The sequence below is a fragment of the Euleptes europaea genome, chromosome 2 (genome assembly GCF_029931775.1).
Source record: "Euleptes europaea isolate rEulEur1 chromosome 2, rEulEur1.hap1, whole genome shotgun sequence".
Taxonomy (NCBI): domain Eukaryota; kingdom Metazoa; phylum Chordata; class Lepidosauria; order Squamata; family Sphaerodactylidae; genus Euleptes; species Euleptes europaea.
In genome coordinates this window covers 108,954,686-108,975,680 of record NC_079313.1, presented here as the reverse complement: position 1 = coordinate 108,975,680, position 20,995 = coordinate 108,954,686, and the positions used below count along the sequence as shown (strand labels likewise).

The following is a 20,995-nucleotide window of genomic DNA, read 5'->3' as shown; positions in this document are numbered from 1 at the left end:
CTCACTCTTAGCATCCCTTTCAGGATTATCCTGTCATGGCTTACCCCTCACTAAAGTTTATCACTAAGTTCCAGGAACCTTTTGACCTCTGATAATTGTCCAGAAGACACACTAACTGCACAATCCTAAGGGCGGGGAGGGTTCTGCCGCGTTTGGGGATGGTGCCGCTGTGCTGCCTCTTGAGCAGCTTGCTGAGCGCAGCTAGCCCAAAATGTGTTTAGAGAAACCCCCATGAAACTCTCCATTGAGTTCCATGGGGCTACGCCTGCCTTTTTGCAGGCATAACTTGGCGCTAGCAAAAAGGGACGTTCCTGGGCCAAAAGGGCTGATTCCACCCCCATAAATGCCCCTTTTGATGCTGGCGCAAGCCCTTGCACAAGGAAAACGCTGCTGCTGAGGCTGTGCTGGCACCCGTGGCTCGCGCTACCACACAGCTCCCTACTACTGTAAGTTGCCCAGCACCGGCATTAGTGGCAGTTTAGCCGGCACAAGTTGTACTAATGCCGATGCTGGGGTCACGCTAGTTCCTGTCCTCTCCCTCACCCCGGTTAGGATTGCTCTGTCAGTTACTTATAGGTTTGTCATTGAGTACTAGTTTTAAAATTGGTGCTTGCTAGAGTGAAGGCCATATTTTTTCTGTTTGGGGACTATTCCGATTCTGGTGTAAAAAAGAAAGAAAATGCTGAAGATATCTTTGATTTCCAACACTCACTGGCAGCTTTTTTTTTTATTAAACTTTAAGTGGTCTCATGTTTCCACTAATCTCAAAAATATACCTATTCTGAAGATTAAATGGGTAGAAGACAGTTGCCTAACCCAATTAAAAATTATTTAATGAATGAACAGTCCTAATGGAAATATGCTAAACAAGTCTCTTGAGCATTCTTGCAATATAGGAAGAGACCCTTACATATTGCTGATATGATCCAGGATACGAAACATAAAAAGTTTTGCGGTGGACAAGGTTGCTCAGTTCTTTCTTGTGCAGTTTCTATAAAATCGCAATATATATGGCTCTAATGTATAACATCAGATCTGAATAAGGGAACTCAGGCGTGCTAGTGTCACTTCAGAAGATGGGATTCTTTAATTATTATGAAGATAGACAGCAATGCTCCAGAGAAGCGATTATTCCTACCCTTACATATTATCCTTCAATCTAACGAGCAGAAGAATAGATAATTCCACTGTGCAACAGGTATTCTTCCTTCTGTCCCAATCCGCTGCTGATCCCCCACCAAGAAAAAGCCAAGAAGAGCAAAATACATGATTGTACTGATGAAACCAGCAGGGACGTTAGAGAATTGCACTTTCAAGGATCCACTCAAGGAGGTCAAAACCCAATCCACAGTGTCAAGGCTTGTTCTCTACCAAGCACGGATCCACCACTCACCCTACTGTCTTGCAGGTCAGTTGAAGGCAAGGACAGGACAGCTGTCAAGCTCTATTTATGGAAATTGGAAGAGGGGGATTGTCAAGGAAAGTGGGCACACCTCAACTTTAATAATGTTGGGCTGTGGGGTCCAACTCCTGGCATGTATCCCTCTACAAAAGATTTCCAAAACTACACCCCATTTAGAACCCAGAATTTAGAACAATTAATCGAAGTCTCCATCACAGAATACTGGGTGTGGGGGAAATGGAAGGCGGGTAGGGGGAGTTTGCTTTCCTGTTGCCTTGCCCCATTTGATATAAAAATAATAAACTACAAATGGTTACAGAGTCCTTCAAGATAAGATCAGTGTCCGTGATGTGTGGTTCTGTTTCAACACGCCCAAGATCTGTCGAGCTTTGTCTTGCATGATCTGCTGATCTCTAGAGCCACCGCATGCCACCGTTTTCCAGGCACTGGACATCTAAGGGAGAGAACATATATGAACATATGGACACGCCTTTCACTGAGTCACCTAGCTCAGTATGACTTGTTCTGATTGGCAGTTATTCTCCATGCAGACAATGGTTTTTCCCAGTCTCAGCCGCTGCCCCCCAGCCCCCATAAAACAAACTGAGAAGACTGCAAGATTGAGAAAAGCCTTACACTTAAATACTCAGCCACTTAACTTTAGCAAGTCAGAATTGCCTCCAAACAAAGCAGGGAGAGGATTTATTTATTTAATTCATTTGTACCCCACATTTCTCCCCAGTGAAGACCCAAGGGAGGGGCCATGGCTCAGTGGTAGAGCCTCTGCTTGGCATGCAGAAGGTCCCAGGTTCAATCCCTGGCATCTCCAGTTTAAGGGACCAGGCAAGTAGTTGATGTGAAAGGCCTCTGCCTGAGATCCTGGAGAGCCGCTGCCGGTCTGAGTAGACAATACTGACTTTGATGGACCAAGGGTCTGATTCAGTATGAGGCAGCTTCATGTGTTCATGGCGACTTACACTTTATCCTCACAACAACCCTGTGATGTAGGGAAGCCTTGATGTGTTTGACAGGCCTGAGGCCACCCAGTGAGCTTCCATAGCATGATCAGGGATTCAAACTCAGATCTCCTAGATACTAGTCGGGGACACACCTAAGCATTAAACCACACTGACTTGCAGAGAGAAGGGTTTTGCAAGCTGGTGAGAATGGGCTTCTTTTCCAGGCAAGCTTGTAAAATGTTTTGTGCACTAGCTCCTCTTGTGGACTTGTTTACTTTACTCAGAAGTAGTTCATACTGTATTCTGCTCTAAGGAACAGAAATTATCTGGCTACTATGAGCAATTCCAGTATTGTGCAACTCAAATTAACATCTCCACCCACTATGTCGGTCTCTGAAGAGGTGGCACATACATTTCCTGACTAAATAAGATGCAGTTTTCTAGGACACTTTTCTTCAGTTGGTTTTACATCAAGGTAATTTTTTTTTGGTTGCTGCAAGGATGTATATATTCTACACCAGATAAAGATTTTTTTAAAATCCACTCTTAAGAAAATTTGAGCTCTAGCGAGCCTATATAAATCACAGTATAGTGTAGTGTCACAGTAGGACTTGGGAGACCCAGGTGGCATAGCAGCACAGTGGTTTTCCTCCCCTTTGGCTTCCAAACTGCAGCAGGTCTCTTGGCGGGGAGGAAGCATGAATACAGTAGCATCCTCTAACTGTCTAGCTCCAACACTGTTGAGATGTGATAGCTGGAAAGTGGCTAAAACAGACCGGAGAGCGCCAAGGCCACACTTACCGGAGCTGGTGGCCTGTACTTGCTTTGGACTCTCTTGGAAGACGGGGCTTTCTCGGTCTTTATTTGAATGAACCCTCGGTTGAGCAGGCTGCTGTCATTCTTGCTGCTCGACAAGGACAGGTTTAGGGACTGGGAAAGGAAGTTCACAGGCTGCGACCAATCAGAGAGAAGAGGAAGAGTCACAAGGAAAGATTTCAGTGGGCTTAGAAAGGGGTCACTCTGCTTGGATCTGTACTACTACAGAACTTCACTGATAACTGCGTCAGAATTAATGAGGCACAAATACACAACAACTGTTTTAAAAAGCCATATGGGATTTAGAAGGATTCTGGAAAGTCCAGGAGAATGCATTAAAATGGATAAATGCAAAACCAAGCGCACTCACCAATATACTAAAAAGTATCTAGAAGAAGAAGAGCTGGTTTTTATACCCTACTTTACCTTTAAGGAGTCTCAAAGTGGCTTAGAATCGCCTTCCCTTCCCCTCCCCACAACAGACACCTTGTGAGGTAGGTGGGGCTGAGAGAGTTCTGAGAGAACTGTGATTGGCCCAAGGTCACCCAGCAGGCTTCATGTGGAGGGCTGGAGAATCGAATCCGGTTCTCCAGATTAGAGTCCACAGCTCTTAACCACTACGCCACACTGGCTCTACAGAAATGACTTATCAACCCTTGTGAACTGGAAACAGAAAGTGAAGAACATAAATATTGCAAAATGTCACAAAAGGGGGGGGGCGCTATTCCTAGTAGGTATGATGGTCTCTGCTGGCACAGTTTAGTATGTTTCTCCTATGACATCGCAATTGCAGTTTTATTTTGGAATGTGACTTCCTAGCCTTCTTTTCAAGGCCTGGAAGCAATCTACCAGGAAGCAATCTACCAGGAAGGCCTGGAAGCAATCTACCAGGAAGCAATCTACCTTTCAAAACAAACAAATGGAAGTGCAGCTGAGTGGGGTGGCTCCTGCAAATGTCACTGGGGTGGAGTGGGGGAGGCCGCTTCACTGTTTCCTACAGAGCATTTCCCAATCAACATAGCATTTATCCAGCAGCTTTCCCACCAGTTGGGGGGGGGGTATAGGGGCCCTGTATTTTTCCTCGGGGTGGGGGGTGGGGAAGCAGGCCATAGGCCACTTGTAAGAAAAACTGGTTCAGCACCTCCTTCACCACCACTCTGATCAGATTCGCTGCCCCCTCCATTGCATTCCGAAAAACACAGAGGGGGAGCTCAAAGAGCGCACAGACCCCCTGCAAAGATTAACAGTGCAAAAAAGATCTGCTAATAGTCTCAGCACGAGAAACATGTTGGTGGACTATGCAGCGGCAGCTGAATATGTTCAGTGCACACCTTCCCAGCTGTTTCAGTATGCACATTTTACAGGTTTGGGGTCCAGCTCTTTCTACTCTCCCAACCGATCACGGCTTACCTGAGCTCTTTTGAAGCACACAGGCTTGGCCATGGTGGAAACGGTCAACTTCAAGTCTTCAGCCATAATGTCTAAGGCAAGGGATTTCCGGACCTTTTTCATTGGACTCCTGTGCAACTGGGGAGAGAAAAAAAGGACAAGAAATGTAAAGAAATAATAAAGAGTTGCAGAACTAACAAGCAGCAAAACCAGGAGGACAGAATTTGGAGATCAATAGGAAGTGCCTATTTAGGCTTAATCCTCTGAGCATCAAGTTACAGACAACATATTTATTGGACACATTTGCGATGACCTCCTAAACATCCTATCATTAACAGCCTTGCTCATGTCTTGCAAACTTCCTTGTCTGAATCAGTCCATCTTATGCCGGGTCTTCCTCTTTCCCTGCTGCCTTCAACTAGCAGTAGAGTCTTGTCTTCTCATAATATGACCAAAGTATGCAGTTTGGTCATTTTAGCTTCTTGGAAGAGTTCAGACTTGATTTGATCTAGAACCCACTTATTTGTCATTTTGGTGGTCCACGGTATCCATAAAACTCTCCTCCAACATCACATCTCAAATGAATCAACTTTCTGTCTGCTTTCTTCACTTGCGATAGTTGGCAGCAAAGCTCCTGCCATACCAGTGCCAAAGACAGAAAGCCACAGAGAGCTATTAACAGGTACTCTTCCCACAGTTAAGGTGTATGTGCCTGGCAACCTCTGCTTGAAGACCTCCAGTGATGGAGAGACCATCACCCTCCTAGGGAATGGGTTCCACTGTTGAACTGTTCTGCCCGTTGCGAAATTTCTCCTAACGTTCAGCTGAAATCTGCTCTCCTGTAATGCAAGTTCATTAGATCTATTCTTACCCTCTGGAACACCAGAGCATTTATATTGTTACTGAAAAGCCTTCACAGCAAGAGGCATCTTCTACAGCAAGACAGGGAGGAGGAGGAAGAAGAGGAAGAAGAAAAAGAAGAATAGAAAGAAGAGGAGGAAGAAGAGTTTGCTTTTATATGCCAACTTTCTCTACCACTTAAGGAAGAATCAAACCAGCTTACAATCACCTTCCCTTCCCCTCTTCACAACAGAAACCTTGTGATGTAGGTGGGGCTGAGAGAGTGTGACTAGCCCAAGGTAGTGACCCAAGCCTATTGTATACACATCAGGAGTCCCAAGGCTGATGAAAAGCACAAGATGGCACAGAATATAGATGCTTACGCCTTGCTTCCTCTTCTGCCTCTCTGCCTTCACATCATCTTCTATGATCAGCTCAATACCAGCTTCACTCCGTAGTACCTCCTTCAAATCTTCTTCTAGGCTAGGTGTTGGCGGCTGAGATTAACAATGTGAAAGAGGAGAAACCAGAGGATGCGTGGTAAGTGGCAGAGCAGCATCCGGTTCAATTTTTGAGTGCACGTACAGTCACAGCCTACACAGCAGCACACTTCCAGCCTCCATTTGCAAAGCACTATCCCAATCTATATGTATGCATCAGATTTATTCTGTTAATTTTTAGGTAGTAAATTCTGTTTTTTTCTCAAGCTTGCAACACAGTTTCATCATTTGTTACTTGTACACTTTTGTCTTTATTTGCATTGTATTTTGGCATCCGCCTTGTGTCTCAGTGAGAGAGATCATAAAGAAAGCAAATACATTATTTCATGCTTCCTCACTGCTAGCTCCTTCCTTCATTTGCTTTGGCAAAAGAATGGGGGGGGGGGAGAGAAAAGCCTCTCCGAAACTTTGGGGGTCCTGGAGGTAGAACGTGAAGGCCAATTTAGGCAGAAGGTCTTCCATGCCCTGGCATCTAAGAGGATCTTACCCCATGTGCCATAATAGATTACAGTTCAAGCAGCAGTTGTGAAGGCTCATGAGCACTGCATGCACATAAATCTGTGTAGAGGGCAAGATCATCACAAAGCTGGGTGGATAACCACCACAGCAGAGGGGACTCCGACCTTTTTAAGGCTGCAATCCTGAAAGGGGGGGCGAAGCACCTCAGCAGTCGGTGTGACCCCACACTGGCATAGGTGCCACCCTATCACGGAAGGAGGTGGCACTTACGCCAGCAAGGGAACAAACACGCCAACGTCTGGGAGCTGTGGAGCTGCACCGGCCCCTGGTGCCAACACAGCTGTGCCATCACGGAATTCCTGGAAGGGAAAACCCAAGCCGGCGTGGGGGGAGCATTCCTGGGGTATTCCAAGGGGTGGAGCTGACGTTAGTCGGCTTCCAAATCCCTTTCCAAACGGATACCCCCTCAAGCTTCAATGAAAATGTAACTTAAAACAAAACTAGCAAGACCCCGGAAGCTATGGGATTATCAGCCACCTCAGAAAAGTCACATTATCGAGGACAAAAGGCAGAAAAATAAAGTCCACATACATTTATTTCATTTTCTAACAGTGTCAGCAGCTTTCAGGGAAGAAAATGCCTGAATTGAGAAACCAGATTATCCCCAGGAAAAGCAAATACTTTATTTTATTTACTTTGTTTGTTGAGGGGGTCACAAAGGTACTGAAAGCTGCAAGGTATCTTAGCCACCCGTTTTGTTATTAAATAAATCTCTTTAGGCAGCCAGAGCACCATTAGACTGAGCAAACCTGAACCAATATTAGTAGTCCAGCAGAGAGCAACAATATCAGTCTACCCTAAAGCCTTCTGGTTTTTCCCTACCAAGCTTTATTTCTGTTGAACATGAGAATATCTCTAAATACTGGCTTTTTGAGGCCACTGCTTGAAGGATTCCTAGGGAGGGTCACAACATCAGAAGTACAACGTAACACTCTGCAGGAAGGATTCATGGGACCAGCCACATACATACCAAAGGCCTCAGGGGACCATACTTCTCCAGAGCATTCTTGAAAGGCGTCGGTGTACGAGGCGTGTTGTCTGCTGCATATTTCTGATCAGGTGTCACAAACCTGAAAACGCAAAAGGAAGGGGGGTGTTTAGAGTTCTGGATTTTCAGTCCAAGAGAGGATTCAGACAGAGGTAACAAGTGAGGATGTGAAGCCACAACTAGGTGATTCAGCTTTGTGCGGGAACCATCTGCATGAGAATATTTAGGTGTCACAGAAAGGTGGTCCGCTTCCTGGAATGCCTCTGAAACATGGGACAAGCCAGAAAGCAGTTAACGGTGGATCCCACCCAAGATGAATCTTGGAGCTGTTGATACCACAACGCTGTAACTCATTCTGTAGCAGCTCAGTAGGTCTTATGAGGGACTCACTAGAACCATACCAGCTACTGCCATAAAATGAGGTGGGAAACACTGGGCCCAGAGACACCACAGTTGGTCAGACTTAGATGTTCCTGCCTGCAGGGTACAAGCTGGGAGAGAATAATGGGACGATGACTTACGCAGAATTTTTCTGGAGCAATGGTGTCTTGTCTCGGTGTAATGGAGTGGTCACTATTACTTTCTGGCTGCACACAGGTATGGAGGTTAATGAAGGGCTCTCAAGGTCCAGCGTATCCTGTTTGGTCCAGAAATTTAGAAACTGCCAAACAAAAAAGATTCACCACAGATAAGATGGTTGCAGAAAGAAAGCCTGATGCTGAATTAAAAACATGGATTAAACTACTATTTTTGAGCCAGCGTGACAATAACGGATAAAGTGACTTTCCAACTGACACCACTCAACAAAAAGGCAATTGTAATTTTATTCAAGGTCAGACACAGCCATGTATTCATGGAATTGTCTCTTACAGAACCCTCTACCCCTCTTTGTAGCTCCCAATAACCTGCCTTCCACACCTTCCCTCCTTCCTTGCCAAACCATTCTGAATCCTAAATTCTTTGCAGATACAAAATACGCTTGCATAATCCCTTCCAAGTAACAAAGTTGATGGTTCTACGTCAAATAACATTACATTTTGAGGGGCAAAAACCTATCCGGTCCTAACCTGACATTATGAAGTATACAGTTGTCAACAGGAAGTTTGAAATAAGACTTTAATGTGAAGTTTTGGTATTAACACGTGTCCAGGATTCATTCCCAAATCCTGCCTCAATGGCATGCTGGTTTCTGCTGTCTCCAGCAAGCTTCTCATGGGCTTCCAGAAAACTGCGAATACAGGTTTACAGCAGAAAGCATCCAGGGATAATCCAATACCTTTCCCCTACATTTGGTTAGGGGTGTAAAAACAAGATACCTGGTCTCGCTTTACATTTGAATTATGATTTATGCTAGTGCCAAAGAAACCTATAATACGTAGATCAGTAGATCCCATTTCACGGGATGCCTAGAAAAACATAAAGCCAAGAACATTTCCGGGTGGTGGTGGTGGTGGTTAGAATGACAGAAAATCCCAAATTATGTGGATCTACTAACACCTGCAGCCTTTGCTAGAGACAACACGGAATCCACCTCTTAGAAATTTTTCATCATTAAGTTACTACCCAATTAAAGAAAAAACACCAGATCCAGTCAAAAACAAAGACCTACCTAAGGCCAGATGATCATTTATCAAAATAATGCAACCAAGGGCAACTTCACATGTTACATTTAAGACCCAGAAAGGCTCCCACATCCAGAAACCTTAAACGGGAAACCTTTATTTCACTGACATTCATGGGGCTCACAGCCTAATCTGATCTTTCCCGGAAGAGGCCAATTTATGCATAAAATATTAAAACGACTGAAGATTAACTACCATGACTTAAAATGTAATTGAAAAAGCAGGATCTAAGGCAGTTTCTAGATTTGTGAATTTCTCTTCAATTCTCACAACTGAGCAGCTCCGCCTGCATAAATTGGTAGATTGCAGGCAGGACAGGAAAACAGAAAAGTCTTCAGAAGTATGCTCTAAGCCAGAGACCCCAGCTCAGTGCCACAACACTGGCCAATCCTGGCACCCATTTGCTTCTTGGATAAAGCATCTCTTCTCCAAAAGCAAAAATCCAGTCCTGGCTTTCTTCCACCCCAATAGAGTAGGAGATCCTACAGAAGAACCCAGGAGGCATTACCTTTGTGTCTACATGGTACACCCATTCACAAAGAGCTGCAACTGCCCAGCATTTCGTGACTGGGTTCAGCAACCATGGCAGCACTTTTGTGATGGCACCCCTTCCCTGCCCTCAGAATTCCAGAAGTCCCCCAAAAGATTGGACATCCCTGCTCTAAGCATTTAGTCACCGTGTCCAGATCCAGACACCTCTAGAATATAAATGGCAATCTGGCTACATGACAAAATGCAAAAAACGGGGGGAAAGGAGAAAGAAACCCAACCTAAAAACCAAAAGCTGGGTACCCAAGGGTTGGGTGGAAGAGATAAAATAATACAGTTGAGAAATATATTTTTTAATTTTAAGGCGCTAAATCAGAATGAAAACCATTAAAAAATAATAAACAATGGCACAATGGCATCGCGTAAGGTTGACAGACTTGAACCACACGCCATATGCGTTTCGGCCCACAGGCCTTCTTCAGTGGTCAGTTAAAACCCATATAATGCACACACAAGTATTTACAAATACATCAACATAGCCAGACAACTATATACTAGCCCAGGCATGAGTGTAGGGTGTATAATAAATTTCAAATTACAAAGCCCTCTAGTTGGAATGCCTGCAATTTGTTCTACACTGGGCTGTACTAGTCTCCCATTCAGAATGTGTGTGCAAATATCAACCTGGTATGGCGTGTGCTTCAAGTCTATCAACCTTACGAGATGCCATTGTGCCATGTTTTATCATTTTTAATGTTTTTAATTCTGATATATATTTCTCGACTATATTCTCTCTTCCACCCATCCTTGGGTACCCAGCTAGGTGATAAAATGCTACATCCAGAAGTAAGAGCCGCTGTCTCATCCCTGGTGCCTGCTGGCCAGCTGCTTCACCCCCACACACCTGAGAGGGGGAGAATGGCAGTGTCTTGACAGGGGTGCTCTTGACGGGGGTGCTCTTGGGGGTCATGCTGCTACAGGAATCCAGGAAGGAGAGGCTGGTGGCGGTGCTTCCCTCTGTGACCGGCGAGAGGCTGATTCTTCTCTTCTTCTGCCGCTTGAGCACGGAGGGTGGCGTGCCGAAGATCATGTCGGTGCGCGGGGAGATGGGAATGAGCTCACCCTTGCTGCCTTTGCTCAGGTCCGAAATGGTGTGGCCATCCAAACGGTACTCGGTCACGTTTGGCGAGGAAGAGTAGGGCTTGATGGAGGTGTGGTTATCGGGGCTACTGCTTGCGGAGGGATCCTCCGGCAGGTCAAACTGAGTAAGATCACACCAGCCGTCGGGGTCCTGACCCAAAAAAGAAAAGCTTTCAGAAACAAAGGGTAAAACTGCAGCAAGTTTCCATCAATTGGGGGGGGCAAAGTTAATACCCCCTTCCCACTGCAGACCTCTAACAACCTCCTTGAGCTGGTCTTGGAGGTCCCCTGTTCCCAAGAAGCAAGAGGAGATGAAAGGTGAGGAAGTCCCATTTGGGTTACAGAAATCCTTTCCATCGGTAGAGATTTACCCCAGGCTTACATGAAGCTGCCTTAAATTGAATCAGAACCTTGATCCATCAAGGTCAGAACTGTCTACTCAGACTGGCAGCAGCTCTGCAGGGTCTCAGGTGAAAGTCTTTTATATCACCTACAACTTGATACCCGGAGATGCCAGAGATTGAACCTGGAACCTTCTGCATGCCAAGCAGATGATCTACTGAGCCACAGCCCCTCCCAAACCAAAGTATGATGCGACAAAAAGAAAGAGGAGGGAAGGGATAGAAAAAACCACTGCCACCAGTATTGAAATTGGGTTGTTATATATCGAATGGTCAAACTTAGTCCTGGAATCTTCACACACCCATGGAGACCCCCAGTTATATTATTACACCCCATTCTCAAGAGACTCCTTTCCAATTAGAACACAGTATTTGGTACAAGGTTTCATTTTCCTCTCCTATACAGTAGTTTCCTTAGGACTAAATATCACAACAAAAATGCATCATAATTTTTTTAAAAAAAAATCCGCAACCAAATCAAGTGAACACACGCTGCATGAAGCTTGCCAGTGCCAGCAACCATACCAAAACTTTCATGGATATGTAGCATTGAGCAGTCTCTTCAATGCAAGATCCACAGCACGATCCTAAGCAGAGTTACACCCTTCTAAGTCCGCTGAAGTCAACGGGCTTAGAAGGATACGACTCTGCTTAGGACTGCACTTCAACTTACAGCCTGCCCGATTAGAACACATGCTGCAGCACTGGAGTGTTTTTTTGCTTAGTTTTAATCATAATAACATAAGAAAGGCCCTGCTGGATCAGACAAAGGCCCATCAAGTCCAGCAGTCTGTTCACACAGTGGCCAACCAGGTGCCTCTAGGAAGCCCACAAACAAGACGAGTGCAGCAGCACCATCCTGCTTGTGTTCCACCACACCCAAAATAATAGGCATGCTCGACTAGAGAGAACAGATCACTTTCTATACTTAAAAGGTAAAGGTAGTCCCTGTGCAAGCACCAGGTCATTACTGACCCATGGGATGACGTCACATCCCAACATTTACTAGGCAGGCTATGTTTACGGAGTGGTTTGCCAGTGCCTTCCCCAGTCATCTACGCTTTACCCCCAGCAAGCTGGGTACTCGTTTTACTGACTTCGGAAGGATGGAAGGCTGAGTCAACCTTGAGCCGGCTACCTGAAACCGACTTCCATCAGGATCAAACTCAGGTTGTGAGCAGAGCTTTTGTCTGCAGTACTGCAGCATACCATTCTGTGCCACAGGGCTCCTACTCTTACTAGTGTTATACTTCTTAATAGCTTTTCAATAATGAAAAGTAAAATCCCAAATCTGGAGGGTGGGAGGGAAAGAAGAATTCCAAAGATCAGGATGATCGGCTGCAGAAAAGTTTACAGAAGGGTCTCTGAGGATTAGCATAGCTCCAAATGCAGCCCCCACCCCAGTGCACTGTCTTATGGAAATAAATAATATTCCACTTCTTACAGATTCGATCATATTCAGAGCTTCTGTAATGGATGGAACGGCAGCAGTACACAGGTAGCTGCCAGCTTCTACCACCCACGTGTATGGAGACTCTTCCCCCAAGGCATCATGCGGCGCTGTGTTTTCCGAGGCTTCCTCGGCACCGTCCGGCTCCAGGCCCACAGGTGGTTGCTCGCAAGGCAGCTGGTGGAAGCCGACTGGCTCTTCAGTACTGGCTTCCTCCTCTTTGATTTCCAAGTCATTTGCGGGCCAGTTGGCTAAAAAGGTGGGCTGTGGAACACCAAAAGAGAATTTTCCGTTGTTGCATGTGGTAATACAAGTAATCGGCTGCAGTCAAAGAACATCGAGGTTGCCAGTTTGGACAGTAAATTCTTGAGGCAGAGGCCAAAACGGCACTTGACAGAGCCAGGTCAAGGTTCATTGGTGCTCCGGCCAGGAGATGCATAAAGCGACATGATGCTTCTGGGGCGCTTGTCGTTTCACAACCCACCAGATTCTCAGCTCAACTCAATTCCTTTCAGCTAGACCTAATTATGTGTTGTGTGCATTACACTGGTCATCATTATATTTCAATGGAAACTTCATTCCCCATTCTGACTTTTATTATTATTGATTTAATAGTAATATTCAGGTTCTTTTGTTTTGGTCTTAGGTTTTATTTTTTGTTTGGCTGATATCACCAAAATAACAAGAAATTTTAAAAAGTAGACATGCATGGCTTTGTTTCTGTTTTGTTCCCATCAATTTAGTCTTATTTATAACTCTCACTTCCCCCCTGGTCAGCTACAAGAGTTGGATGCTGTTAAATTACAAGACAGATGAAGCTGCCTTAGAGTGAATCAGACCATAGGTCCATTAAAGTCAATATTTGTCTGCTCAGACTGGCAGTGGCTCTCCAGGGTCTTAGGTAGAAATTTTTCACATCACCTGCTGCCTTGTCTATTTAACTGGAGATGCCAGGGATCGTACCTGGGACCTCTGCTTGCAAATCACTGGCTCTTCCACTGAGCCACAGCCTCTCCCCAAAGCCAAAGTCACGCCTCAAAATAAGGAATAGTTCAGCGATTACAGATCTCTGCCTTATTTCAACCATAATCAGATTTGCCTACTGGACTAAACGTGGTCTTGCAAAATGCCACACAAACGAAACTGACGTTTGCATCCTTATCCGTACCTGCAGAAAGGGAGATGCACTGAATATTGTGACAATTCCCAGACTGGATGTCTGCCACACTAAGGTAATACAAATGCTAATTTCCGGGGGGGGGGGGAGAAGAGAGAGACCAAAGTTTGCCACACCTGGCTTGCAGTTTCCTGTACACTTTGGCTTTCCTTGCCTTCTGCCTCCACCAGCAGATAGAGGGAACTGGATTCTTTAGTTTCATTAAGAAAACGACCTGTGTCCACCTTCCTTTTGATAGTGGAATTCCAGTGGTTCTTCACAGCATTGTCCGTCCTGCAAAAAGAGACACCATGGGCAGTAAGTGGAAGCGCCATAAAGAGAAGCAGCCTAGCATTTTCCTGGTCAATTAAGCCATCCCTTTCCAAATTAGAACGACCCAATAGGCCTTTGTGCGCAGAACCTACCTCCCTGGGAGTAGCTTCGCAATCTCAGCCCATCGGTTCCCCAGAACCTTGTGAGCCTCGCAAATGATGTGGTCTTCTTCCTCTGTCCAGGATGACTTCTTCACTTCAGGGTTCAGGTGGTTGTGCCAGCGTTCTCGACACTGTTTCCCCAGCCTGCCTTTCAAGTGCTTGGCTATGAGCGTCCACTGCTTTGTGCCATATTTTTTCACCAACTCTATCACCTTATTTGGGATAAACAAAAGGAAGGGTTTTAGGGGGTAAGCTTGCCTGTAGGGTGTTGCCCTTCGCAAACCTGCAGCTCTAACAAAGAACCCCAGATAAGCAAAAGAATGAGCCTCCCTAAAGCAATCAGAACAGAGGCTGCGGAGATTTTGTACAGATATGTTTGCCATACTGTGAAGATCTTTTATTTTCCTATCTCATTAAAAAAAGAAACACATTCATCTTCTCTTTTATCCCCCATCCTTGCACCGATTGGCAAGACAGGACAGCACAAGGTTCTGTGCGTTTTTAAAGGTTAGAGTTGCCATCTTTCTTTTGCTCTTGCCGCTGTCTTGGTGGAATAATATGCAGAAATTCTCCTGCCACTCCAGTGTACAAAGACCTTTGACTTGCAAAGATAGGGGAGCATTAGAACAAAGAAAGTAAGCACTGATTTACCTTCTGGTCTTCTTGTTTAGTCCAAGGCCCTTTAACCAAGACTGGGTTTAACACCCTTAGCCAGCGGTATTGACACTGCTGTTCGGTGCGGTTCTGCAAAAGTCAATTCCAATAGGTACAATTTAGAGGAAAGAGTGTTGGGAAGGCAAGAAGAGAAGTCAAAAACATCAAAGGGAGAATTCTCTGATAGTCAACTAGCCCTTTGGTTCTGGTAACTGTGCTCTCCCCCCACCCCGCCCTTGGAAAAGAGCTCCCAACAAAATAGCACAACGAAAACTTGCCACTCTGCTAAAGAACTCCACTTACAGGAAAGTGACTTGCCAGGAACTTCCAGTCATGTCCATACTTTGTCACCAGGGAATTCAATAATTCATCCTGTAAGAGCAATGATGTGGTCAGCCATTCACATAGGCATCTGTCCAAACATCCTGTTTCATAAAAGGATATTTGTCCTTTAAACGAGTTACCGTTATGTGTACTGGGAGCCCGCCAACCTAAGTGTGCGCTATTCACAATGCTCCTGGAAAAACCGATGCATTTACCTATTCGCACAAAATGATGACCGTGAGTATCAGGAGCTTCTTGGAATGGAAAAAAAAGTTGAAATGTGAATGAGCCGTAGGGTAGCCATGTCTGCGAAGGCCAAGTAAAGAACTGAGGGGAATGTCTGACCCAGTGATGATCTGTGCTTACTGGCAAGACCTTGACTGCTCTGCCTCATCCATCAAGGACAGGATGCCCTTTTCGATGTTACTCTTCTGCTCAAGCTGCGGCCAGGATGACAGCATAAGCTCAGAGGTGAGTCACAGATGACAAGGTTTTTACCTCAGAACGACCCATTCACAAGTGCACGGGTACATTTCTTTATTATCATTTGACGAACTCTGGCCGACAAAGGCTGTTTGAATAGATTTCAAATGTCTGGAATGTATCCCTTGTGCAGAATCTCACATGCTGAGACTATCAGGGCTTGTTTGCATTTAAAAGCAAAATTCCTAGCCCTCAGAGTAGAGGAGAATAATGCTTAAGAATGGAGAGAACGGGCCAGACTCTGTGCCTGTGTGTGTTGTGTTAAGTGCCATCAAGTCGTTTCCAACTCATGGCGACCCTAGGAATCAATGTCCTCCAAAGTGTCCTATCCTTAACAGCCTTGCTCAGATCTTGCAAATTGAGGACCGTGGCTTCCTTTATAGAGTCAATCCATCTCTTGTTGGGTCTTCCTCTTTTCCTGCTGCCTTCAACTTTTCCTAGCATGATTGTCTTTTCCAATGACTCTTGTCATCTCATAATATGTCCAAAGTATAACAGCCTCAGTTTAGTCATTATAGCTTCTAGGGTCAGTTCAGGATTGATTTGATCTAAAGCCCATTGATTTGTTTTTTTGATGGTCCAGGGTATCCGTAACACTTTCCTCCAACACCCCATTTCAAAGGAATCTACTTTCTTCCAATCAGCTTTCTTCGTTGTCCAGCTCTCACACCCATACATAGTAATAGAGAATAGGATGGCATGAATAAACCTGATTTTGGTTGCCAGTGACACATCCTTACACTTAAGAAACTTTTCTAGCTCCTTCGTGACTCCTTCTAGCTCCTTCATGGCCAGACTAGGCAAAGCTATTCCAACCCTTCCTCTAAGGAAGGAGTGGCAGACAGAGTATGTGAACAGATCCATGTTCCAAGGAGCCTTCCCATACCTGGCTTCCAGCTAGGCCCACTCCTACTTTAGCACCCCATGGCCATTCTCCATACCTCTTCACGTGTCCACTTGACTTTGCACCGGTTATCCCGCCGTTCTGCTACATCTGAGTCTTGATAAAGCAGTTCATCTTGCTCTTCACTTCTACAAAGACAGTGTGTGTGTGAAAGCGTTACCCTGGATTTTCAAGTCTCTCCATCACTTTACTGATGGGGCAACTCAGAATTCCAGTTTACTCCATTAGAGAAAATAATGTTCATCAATCACCCCATTCGTTAATTACCAGTACGGATTAGAGAAATCACCTTTCAACAGCATGCATTGAAAGGGTGGAGATAAAGAATCCTTTAACCAACTTGAATGTGAGTCCAGGAGTGTGAACACACCTCCAGGGGACCTCATCCTGAATATGCACAGTGATGATGATGAAGAAGAAGAGTTGATTTTTAAATGCCGACTTTCTCTACCACTTAAGAATCAAACCGGCTTACAATCACCTTTCCGTCCCCTCCCCACAACAGACACCCTGTGAGGTAGGGGGGGCTGAGAGAGCTCTGAGCTGTGACTAGCCCAAGGCGGAAGCAGGCTTCATGTGGAAGAGTGGGGAAACCAACCCGGTTCTCCAGATCAGAGTCCACTGCTCTTAACCACTACACCACACTGGCTCTCATGCTGATGTGTGATCTTATGTGTGTTTACTCATAAGTAAAGAGTTCAATGGGACTTACTCTCTCACGATGGCAGTCTTAGATGGAAAGTCAGCATAAGAAACAAAACAAGCAAATGGGGAGGCAGGGAAGGGGGATGATACAAATTGTGGTAGACCTACTAATTCTGTTCACCACACCAGAACCCCAAGGGCATGGAGATTACAGTGGCTGCCCCATATCTTTGGAATTCTTTCCCCAGGGAAGCTCACTGAAGACCAAGCATGTTCTAGTACTAAATGGACTCAAACAGACCCCTTTCCAGAATTTAGCCAGTTCTAAGCTCAGGGAACCTGGACATTCTTTGATGCCAGTTCCATATAAGACCTTAAGAAATAGCCATTAAAAAAAAAATACCCTTCCCTCCCCCTGCCGCATTTGGAGCCTGCAGCAACAGATTTTTATGGAGCATGTTGTAACTCAGGTAACAAACCTTAGGCTCCCCTTTTAGCGTGCAATGACTCCCTTTTTATGAATTTTGTCATGAAAACAGTTAATTAAGAAGAATAAGATTTGTATTGGAACAATATTATGTATAACATATGAACCATTGCCATCTTTGCCAGTGGCCCTGAACCCATATCCTGCAGTTCATTGACACCAAGAGGCCCTTAGCCACAGGGGTGGGGGGGGGGGGTAAGAAGCTGATCCCATTTCAACTGTGGCCACAGTCCCATAGCGAAGCTACCATTCCTTGTAAAAGCAGCATCCAATTCATGCAACATTAAACTGAGCATGGGGAAAGGGGGGGGGACCTGCAGCTGTTCCCCGCCCTTCTGTTCCACGCGGGCCATTTTAGGCACCTTAAAGAGAGCCCCCCCCCCAAGCACGCTGCATAGGATTGATAGCTGCTTCCACTCCCCACCGAGGCATGAAATCATTGAATGTCTTCTTTTCCCATGCACGATCCACCATAGTGGATCCCCCATTATGGTGGATCGTGCACGGGGGAAATAAGACACGGTCAAAAATTAGAGCCAGCGTTGCTTCTATGGGAAGAGAGAGGCTGCAGCCAAAAATTAAGGGGGGGGGGTCGCCATCCCAGACCATCCTAACGACGTGCTCCCTCCAGAGCAGACGCCCCCAAGTGCACGCGACCCGACTCACCCGCGAGACATCTTTGCCCTTTTCCCCGCATGCAAAGCAATGCAATATACTTTCGGGGGGTAGGGGGGGGGGGGAGGCTGCGACGCGGCTGGATCTTGCAACCGCTGGGAAGGGACCCCCGCCAATCGCGCGCGCAGCTGCCCCGGCGCGCCGACCAGCCCGCCGGAGACACCAAAAGCACTTTCCTATCTCGCGCCAACTCCGCCCCAACCAGCGACCTTTTCCGGCGGCGCGCGCGCGCAGCACACTACCAGGAGGGGGGCGGCCAAGGAGGAAGGGAGGAGGGAAAGAGGCGCGCGCGGGCTAGGGGCGGTGGGGCGGGCGGCGGATCCTCCACCGGTGGCGAGGGATCGGAGCATCCGCCCCCCCCCCAAAAAGGAGCTTAATTTTATTTCATAAAATCCTTGGTTTTATGAGCTGCGGATCGCCCAGATGTCGCTCGGGGCTGCTGAAACGCAAGGGCGGAAACGCCCGGGAGGTCTTGCCTGGGCTTTGCCGCTCTCCAAATGCACATTTCCCCCCCCCCAGCCAAATTCTCAAAACTCAAAAAATAAGCCCCCGTTCAGAGTTTTGACCATTCAGATGGAAGAAATGTGCATCCAATGAGCGGCAAATCTTTTTTTTATTATTATTATTAATTTTCCCATAATAACATAATCCATCTTATTCGGTATTTCATAAAGCTTATCATTCCATATGTTAGTAAGTAGCAATATATAGCTTAATGTATACCTGCAATGTTAAATACATCTAACAATTTGGACTCCCCCCCCCCCCCCACACACACACACAGCTTCCTCTAACCCAGGGGTGGGGAACCATTTTTTCTGCCAAGGGCCATTTGGATACTTATAAATCATTTGTGGGTCATACAAAATTATCATTATCAACTTAAAAGTTAGCCGACCAATACGTTTCCCCACGGCCGAGGTGGGAAAGGGTAAGCACAGTTTCTTGGGTGGTCCTAGAAGCTCCATAGCTAATGACTCTTCTGCAAGGGGGGGAAAGGGTTCCTTTTCTTGGCAAAACAAACTCACATCTGCCTTGAATACAGGCTATTCTTGTCCGTGGGAGGGGGTGGATCACGCCTTAGATCCTTCTGAGCTAGAGATCTGCCAGGACCCACGAAAGGCCAGACCAAATGACGCCACGGGCCTTAAACGGCCCCCGGGCCTGACGTTCCCCACCCCTGCTCTAACCTATTCATAATCTAGTCCCTCCTTTATATTGAATATTATCTATTCTTACTAAACTAGTATATAATTATTTATAATTTTCTATTTATTCCTAATGTCCATTATATACCCATTGTCTTATATAACCTAATTACCAATATTATCAATTATAATTAAAAAAATTAAAAATGCTAATAGGTTACATAATTCCCCAAGATGAGCGGCAAATCCAAGGCAGAACCTCCCCTGCGTTTTCGCCCTGTTTGCTTTCCAACCAATGGAGACTGGAGGATTTAAGCCTTGTCCGCCCATTAATAGCCCCCTGGATATTACTGAGATATTGGGGTTGCCGTCTTAATTCATTAATACCGTCATAAAGCTATTAGAGCACTAGCCAATCAGGAAGGTTCCTCTGTGCCATAGGTTGTGCTTGGAGAATATGTTCTGGTTTGTAGCTGGATCCATTCCAGCCACCAAACACTTGGGGGGGGGGGGGTCTGTACCTGTGAACCAGGTCTTGCTCCAAACCCAACACGACTCTAGGAAATCCAGGAAAAGGATCTTCCAAGCATTTGTTTTTGTTTGTTTTTTCCCCCAAGAAAATTTGGGGCTACAGTGTTGGGGCAGAGAGTGGGGTTTAACATATTTCTCTTGTGCTTTCATCAATAAAACTGCCCTCCCTGCCCCCTCTGATAGGAAAGCTGATAAGAAGAATGCGGATTCCTTTGAAATGTGGTGTTGGAGGAGAGTGTTACGGTTACCGTGGACTGCCCAAAAAACAAACCAGTGGGTTATAGATCAAATCATGCCTGAACTGACCTAGAAGCTAAAATGACTAAACTGAGGCTGTTGTACTTTGGTCACGTTATGAGAAGACAAGAGTCACTAGAAAAGACAATCATGCTGGGAAAAGTTGAAGGCAGCAGGAAAAGAGGAAGACCCAACAAGAGATGGATTGACTCTATAAAGGAAACCACTGCCCTCAATTTGCAAGACCTGAACAAGGCTGCTAAAGATAGGACATTTTGAGGACATTGATTCATAGGGTCGCCATGAGTCGGAAGCGACTTGACGGCACTTAACACACACACCCTGCCCCCACATCTGTGACTGGACTTCCTCACAGCACGACATGGGCAAAGTTAGGAGAGTAACCATTTATCTATGTTATAAATTCATATTTCCGAGATTAGTCTGATTAGTTCCAAGATTAGTTCATATTTCCGAGATTAGATTGGCCCGGGTTTGACTCCCGGTATGGGGAAAACAGCTTGGGGAGGGGCTGTGGCTCAGTTGTAGAGCCTCTGCTTGGTATGCAGAAGGTCCCAGGGTTCAATCCCAGGCATCTCCAGTTTAAGGGACTAGGCAGAGCCGCTGCCAGTCTGAGTGGACCATACTGATTTGGACGGACCTTGATGGTCTGGTTCAGTATAAGGCTGCTTCATGTGTTCGTGTGTCAATGCCAATAGATGGCACTGTTGCTCTTCAGAAACTCGCATTTTCTGATCGGCAGAAATCTGTTTCATTTAATGTGGAATTGAAGAATATTTTC

General features: G+C 45.8%; 1 protein-coding gene across 1 annotated transcript; it reads right to left on the bottom strand.

Annotated features, from left to right (window-relative positions):
• Positions 1-1,676: 1,676 nt before the first annotated feature.
• On the bottom strand, positions 1,677-20,577 carry MYBL2 (MYB proto-oncogene like 2). The gene is made up of 15 exons (XM_056844870.1): positions 20,568-20,577; positions 18,269-18,317; positions 16,508-16,598; positions 15,063-15,131; positions 14,757-14,849; positions 14,097-14,317; positions 13,809-13,965; positions 12,510-12,779; positions 10,429-10,815; positions 7,935-8,074; positions 7,396-7,495; positions 5,790-5,903; positions 4,588-4,704; positions 3,163-3,312; positions 1,677-1,856 (listed from the first exon to the last, which is right to left on the bottom strand). Exons 1-15 carry the CDS (start codon positions 20,575-20,577, stop codon positions 1,728-1,730), a joined length of 2,097 nt encoding a protein of 698 aa, XP_056700848.1. The 3' UTR covers positions 1,677-1,727.
• Between the last annotated feature and the right edge of the window lie 418 nt (positions 20,578-20,995).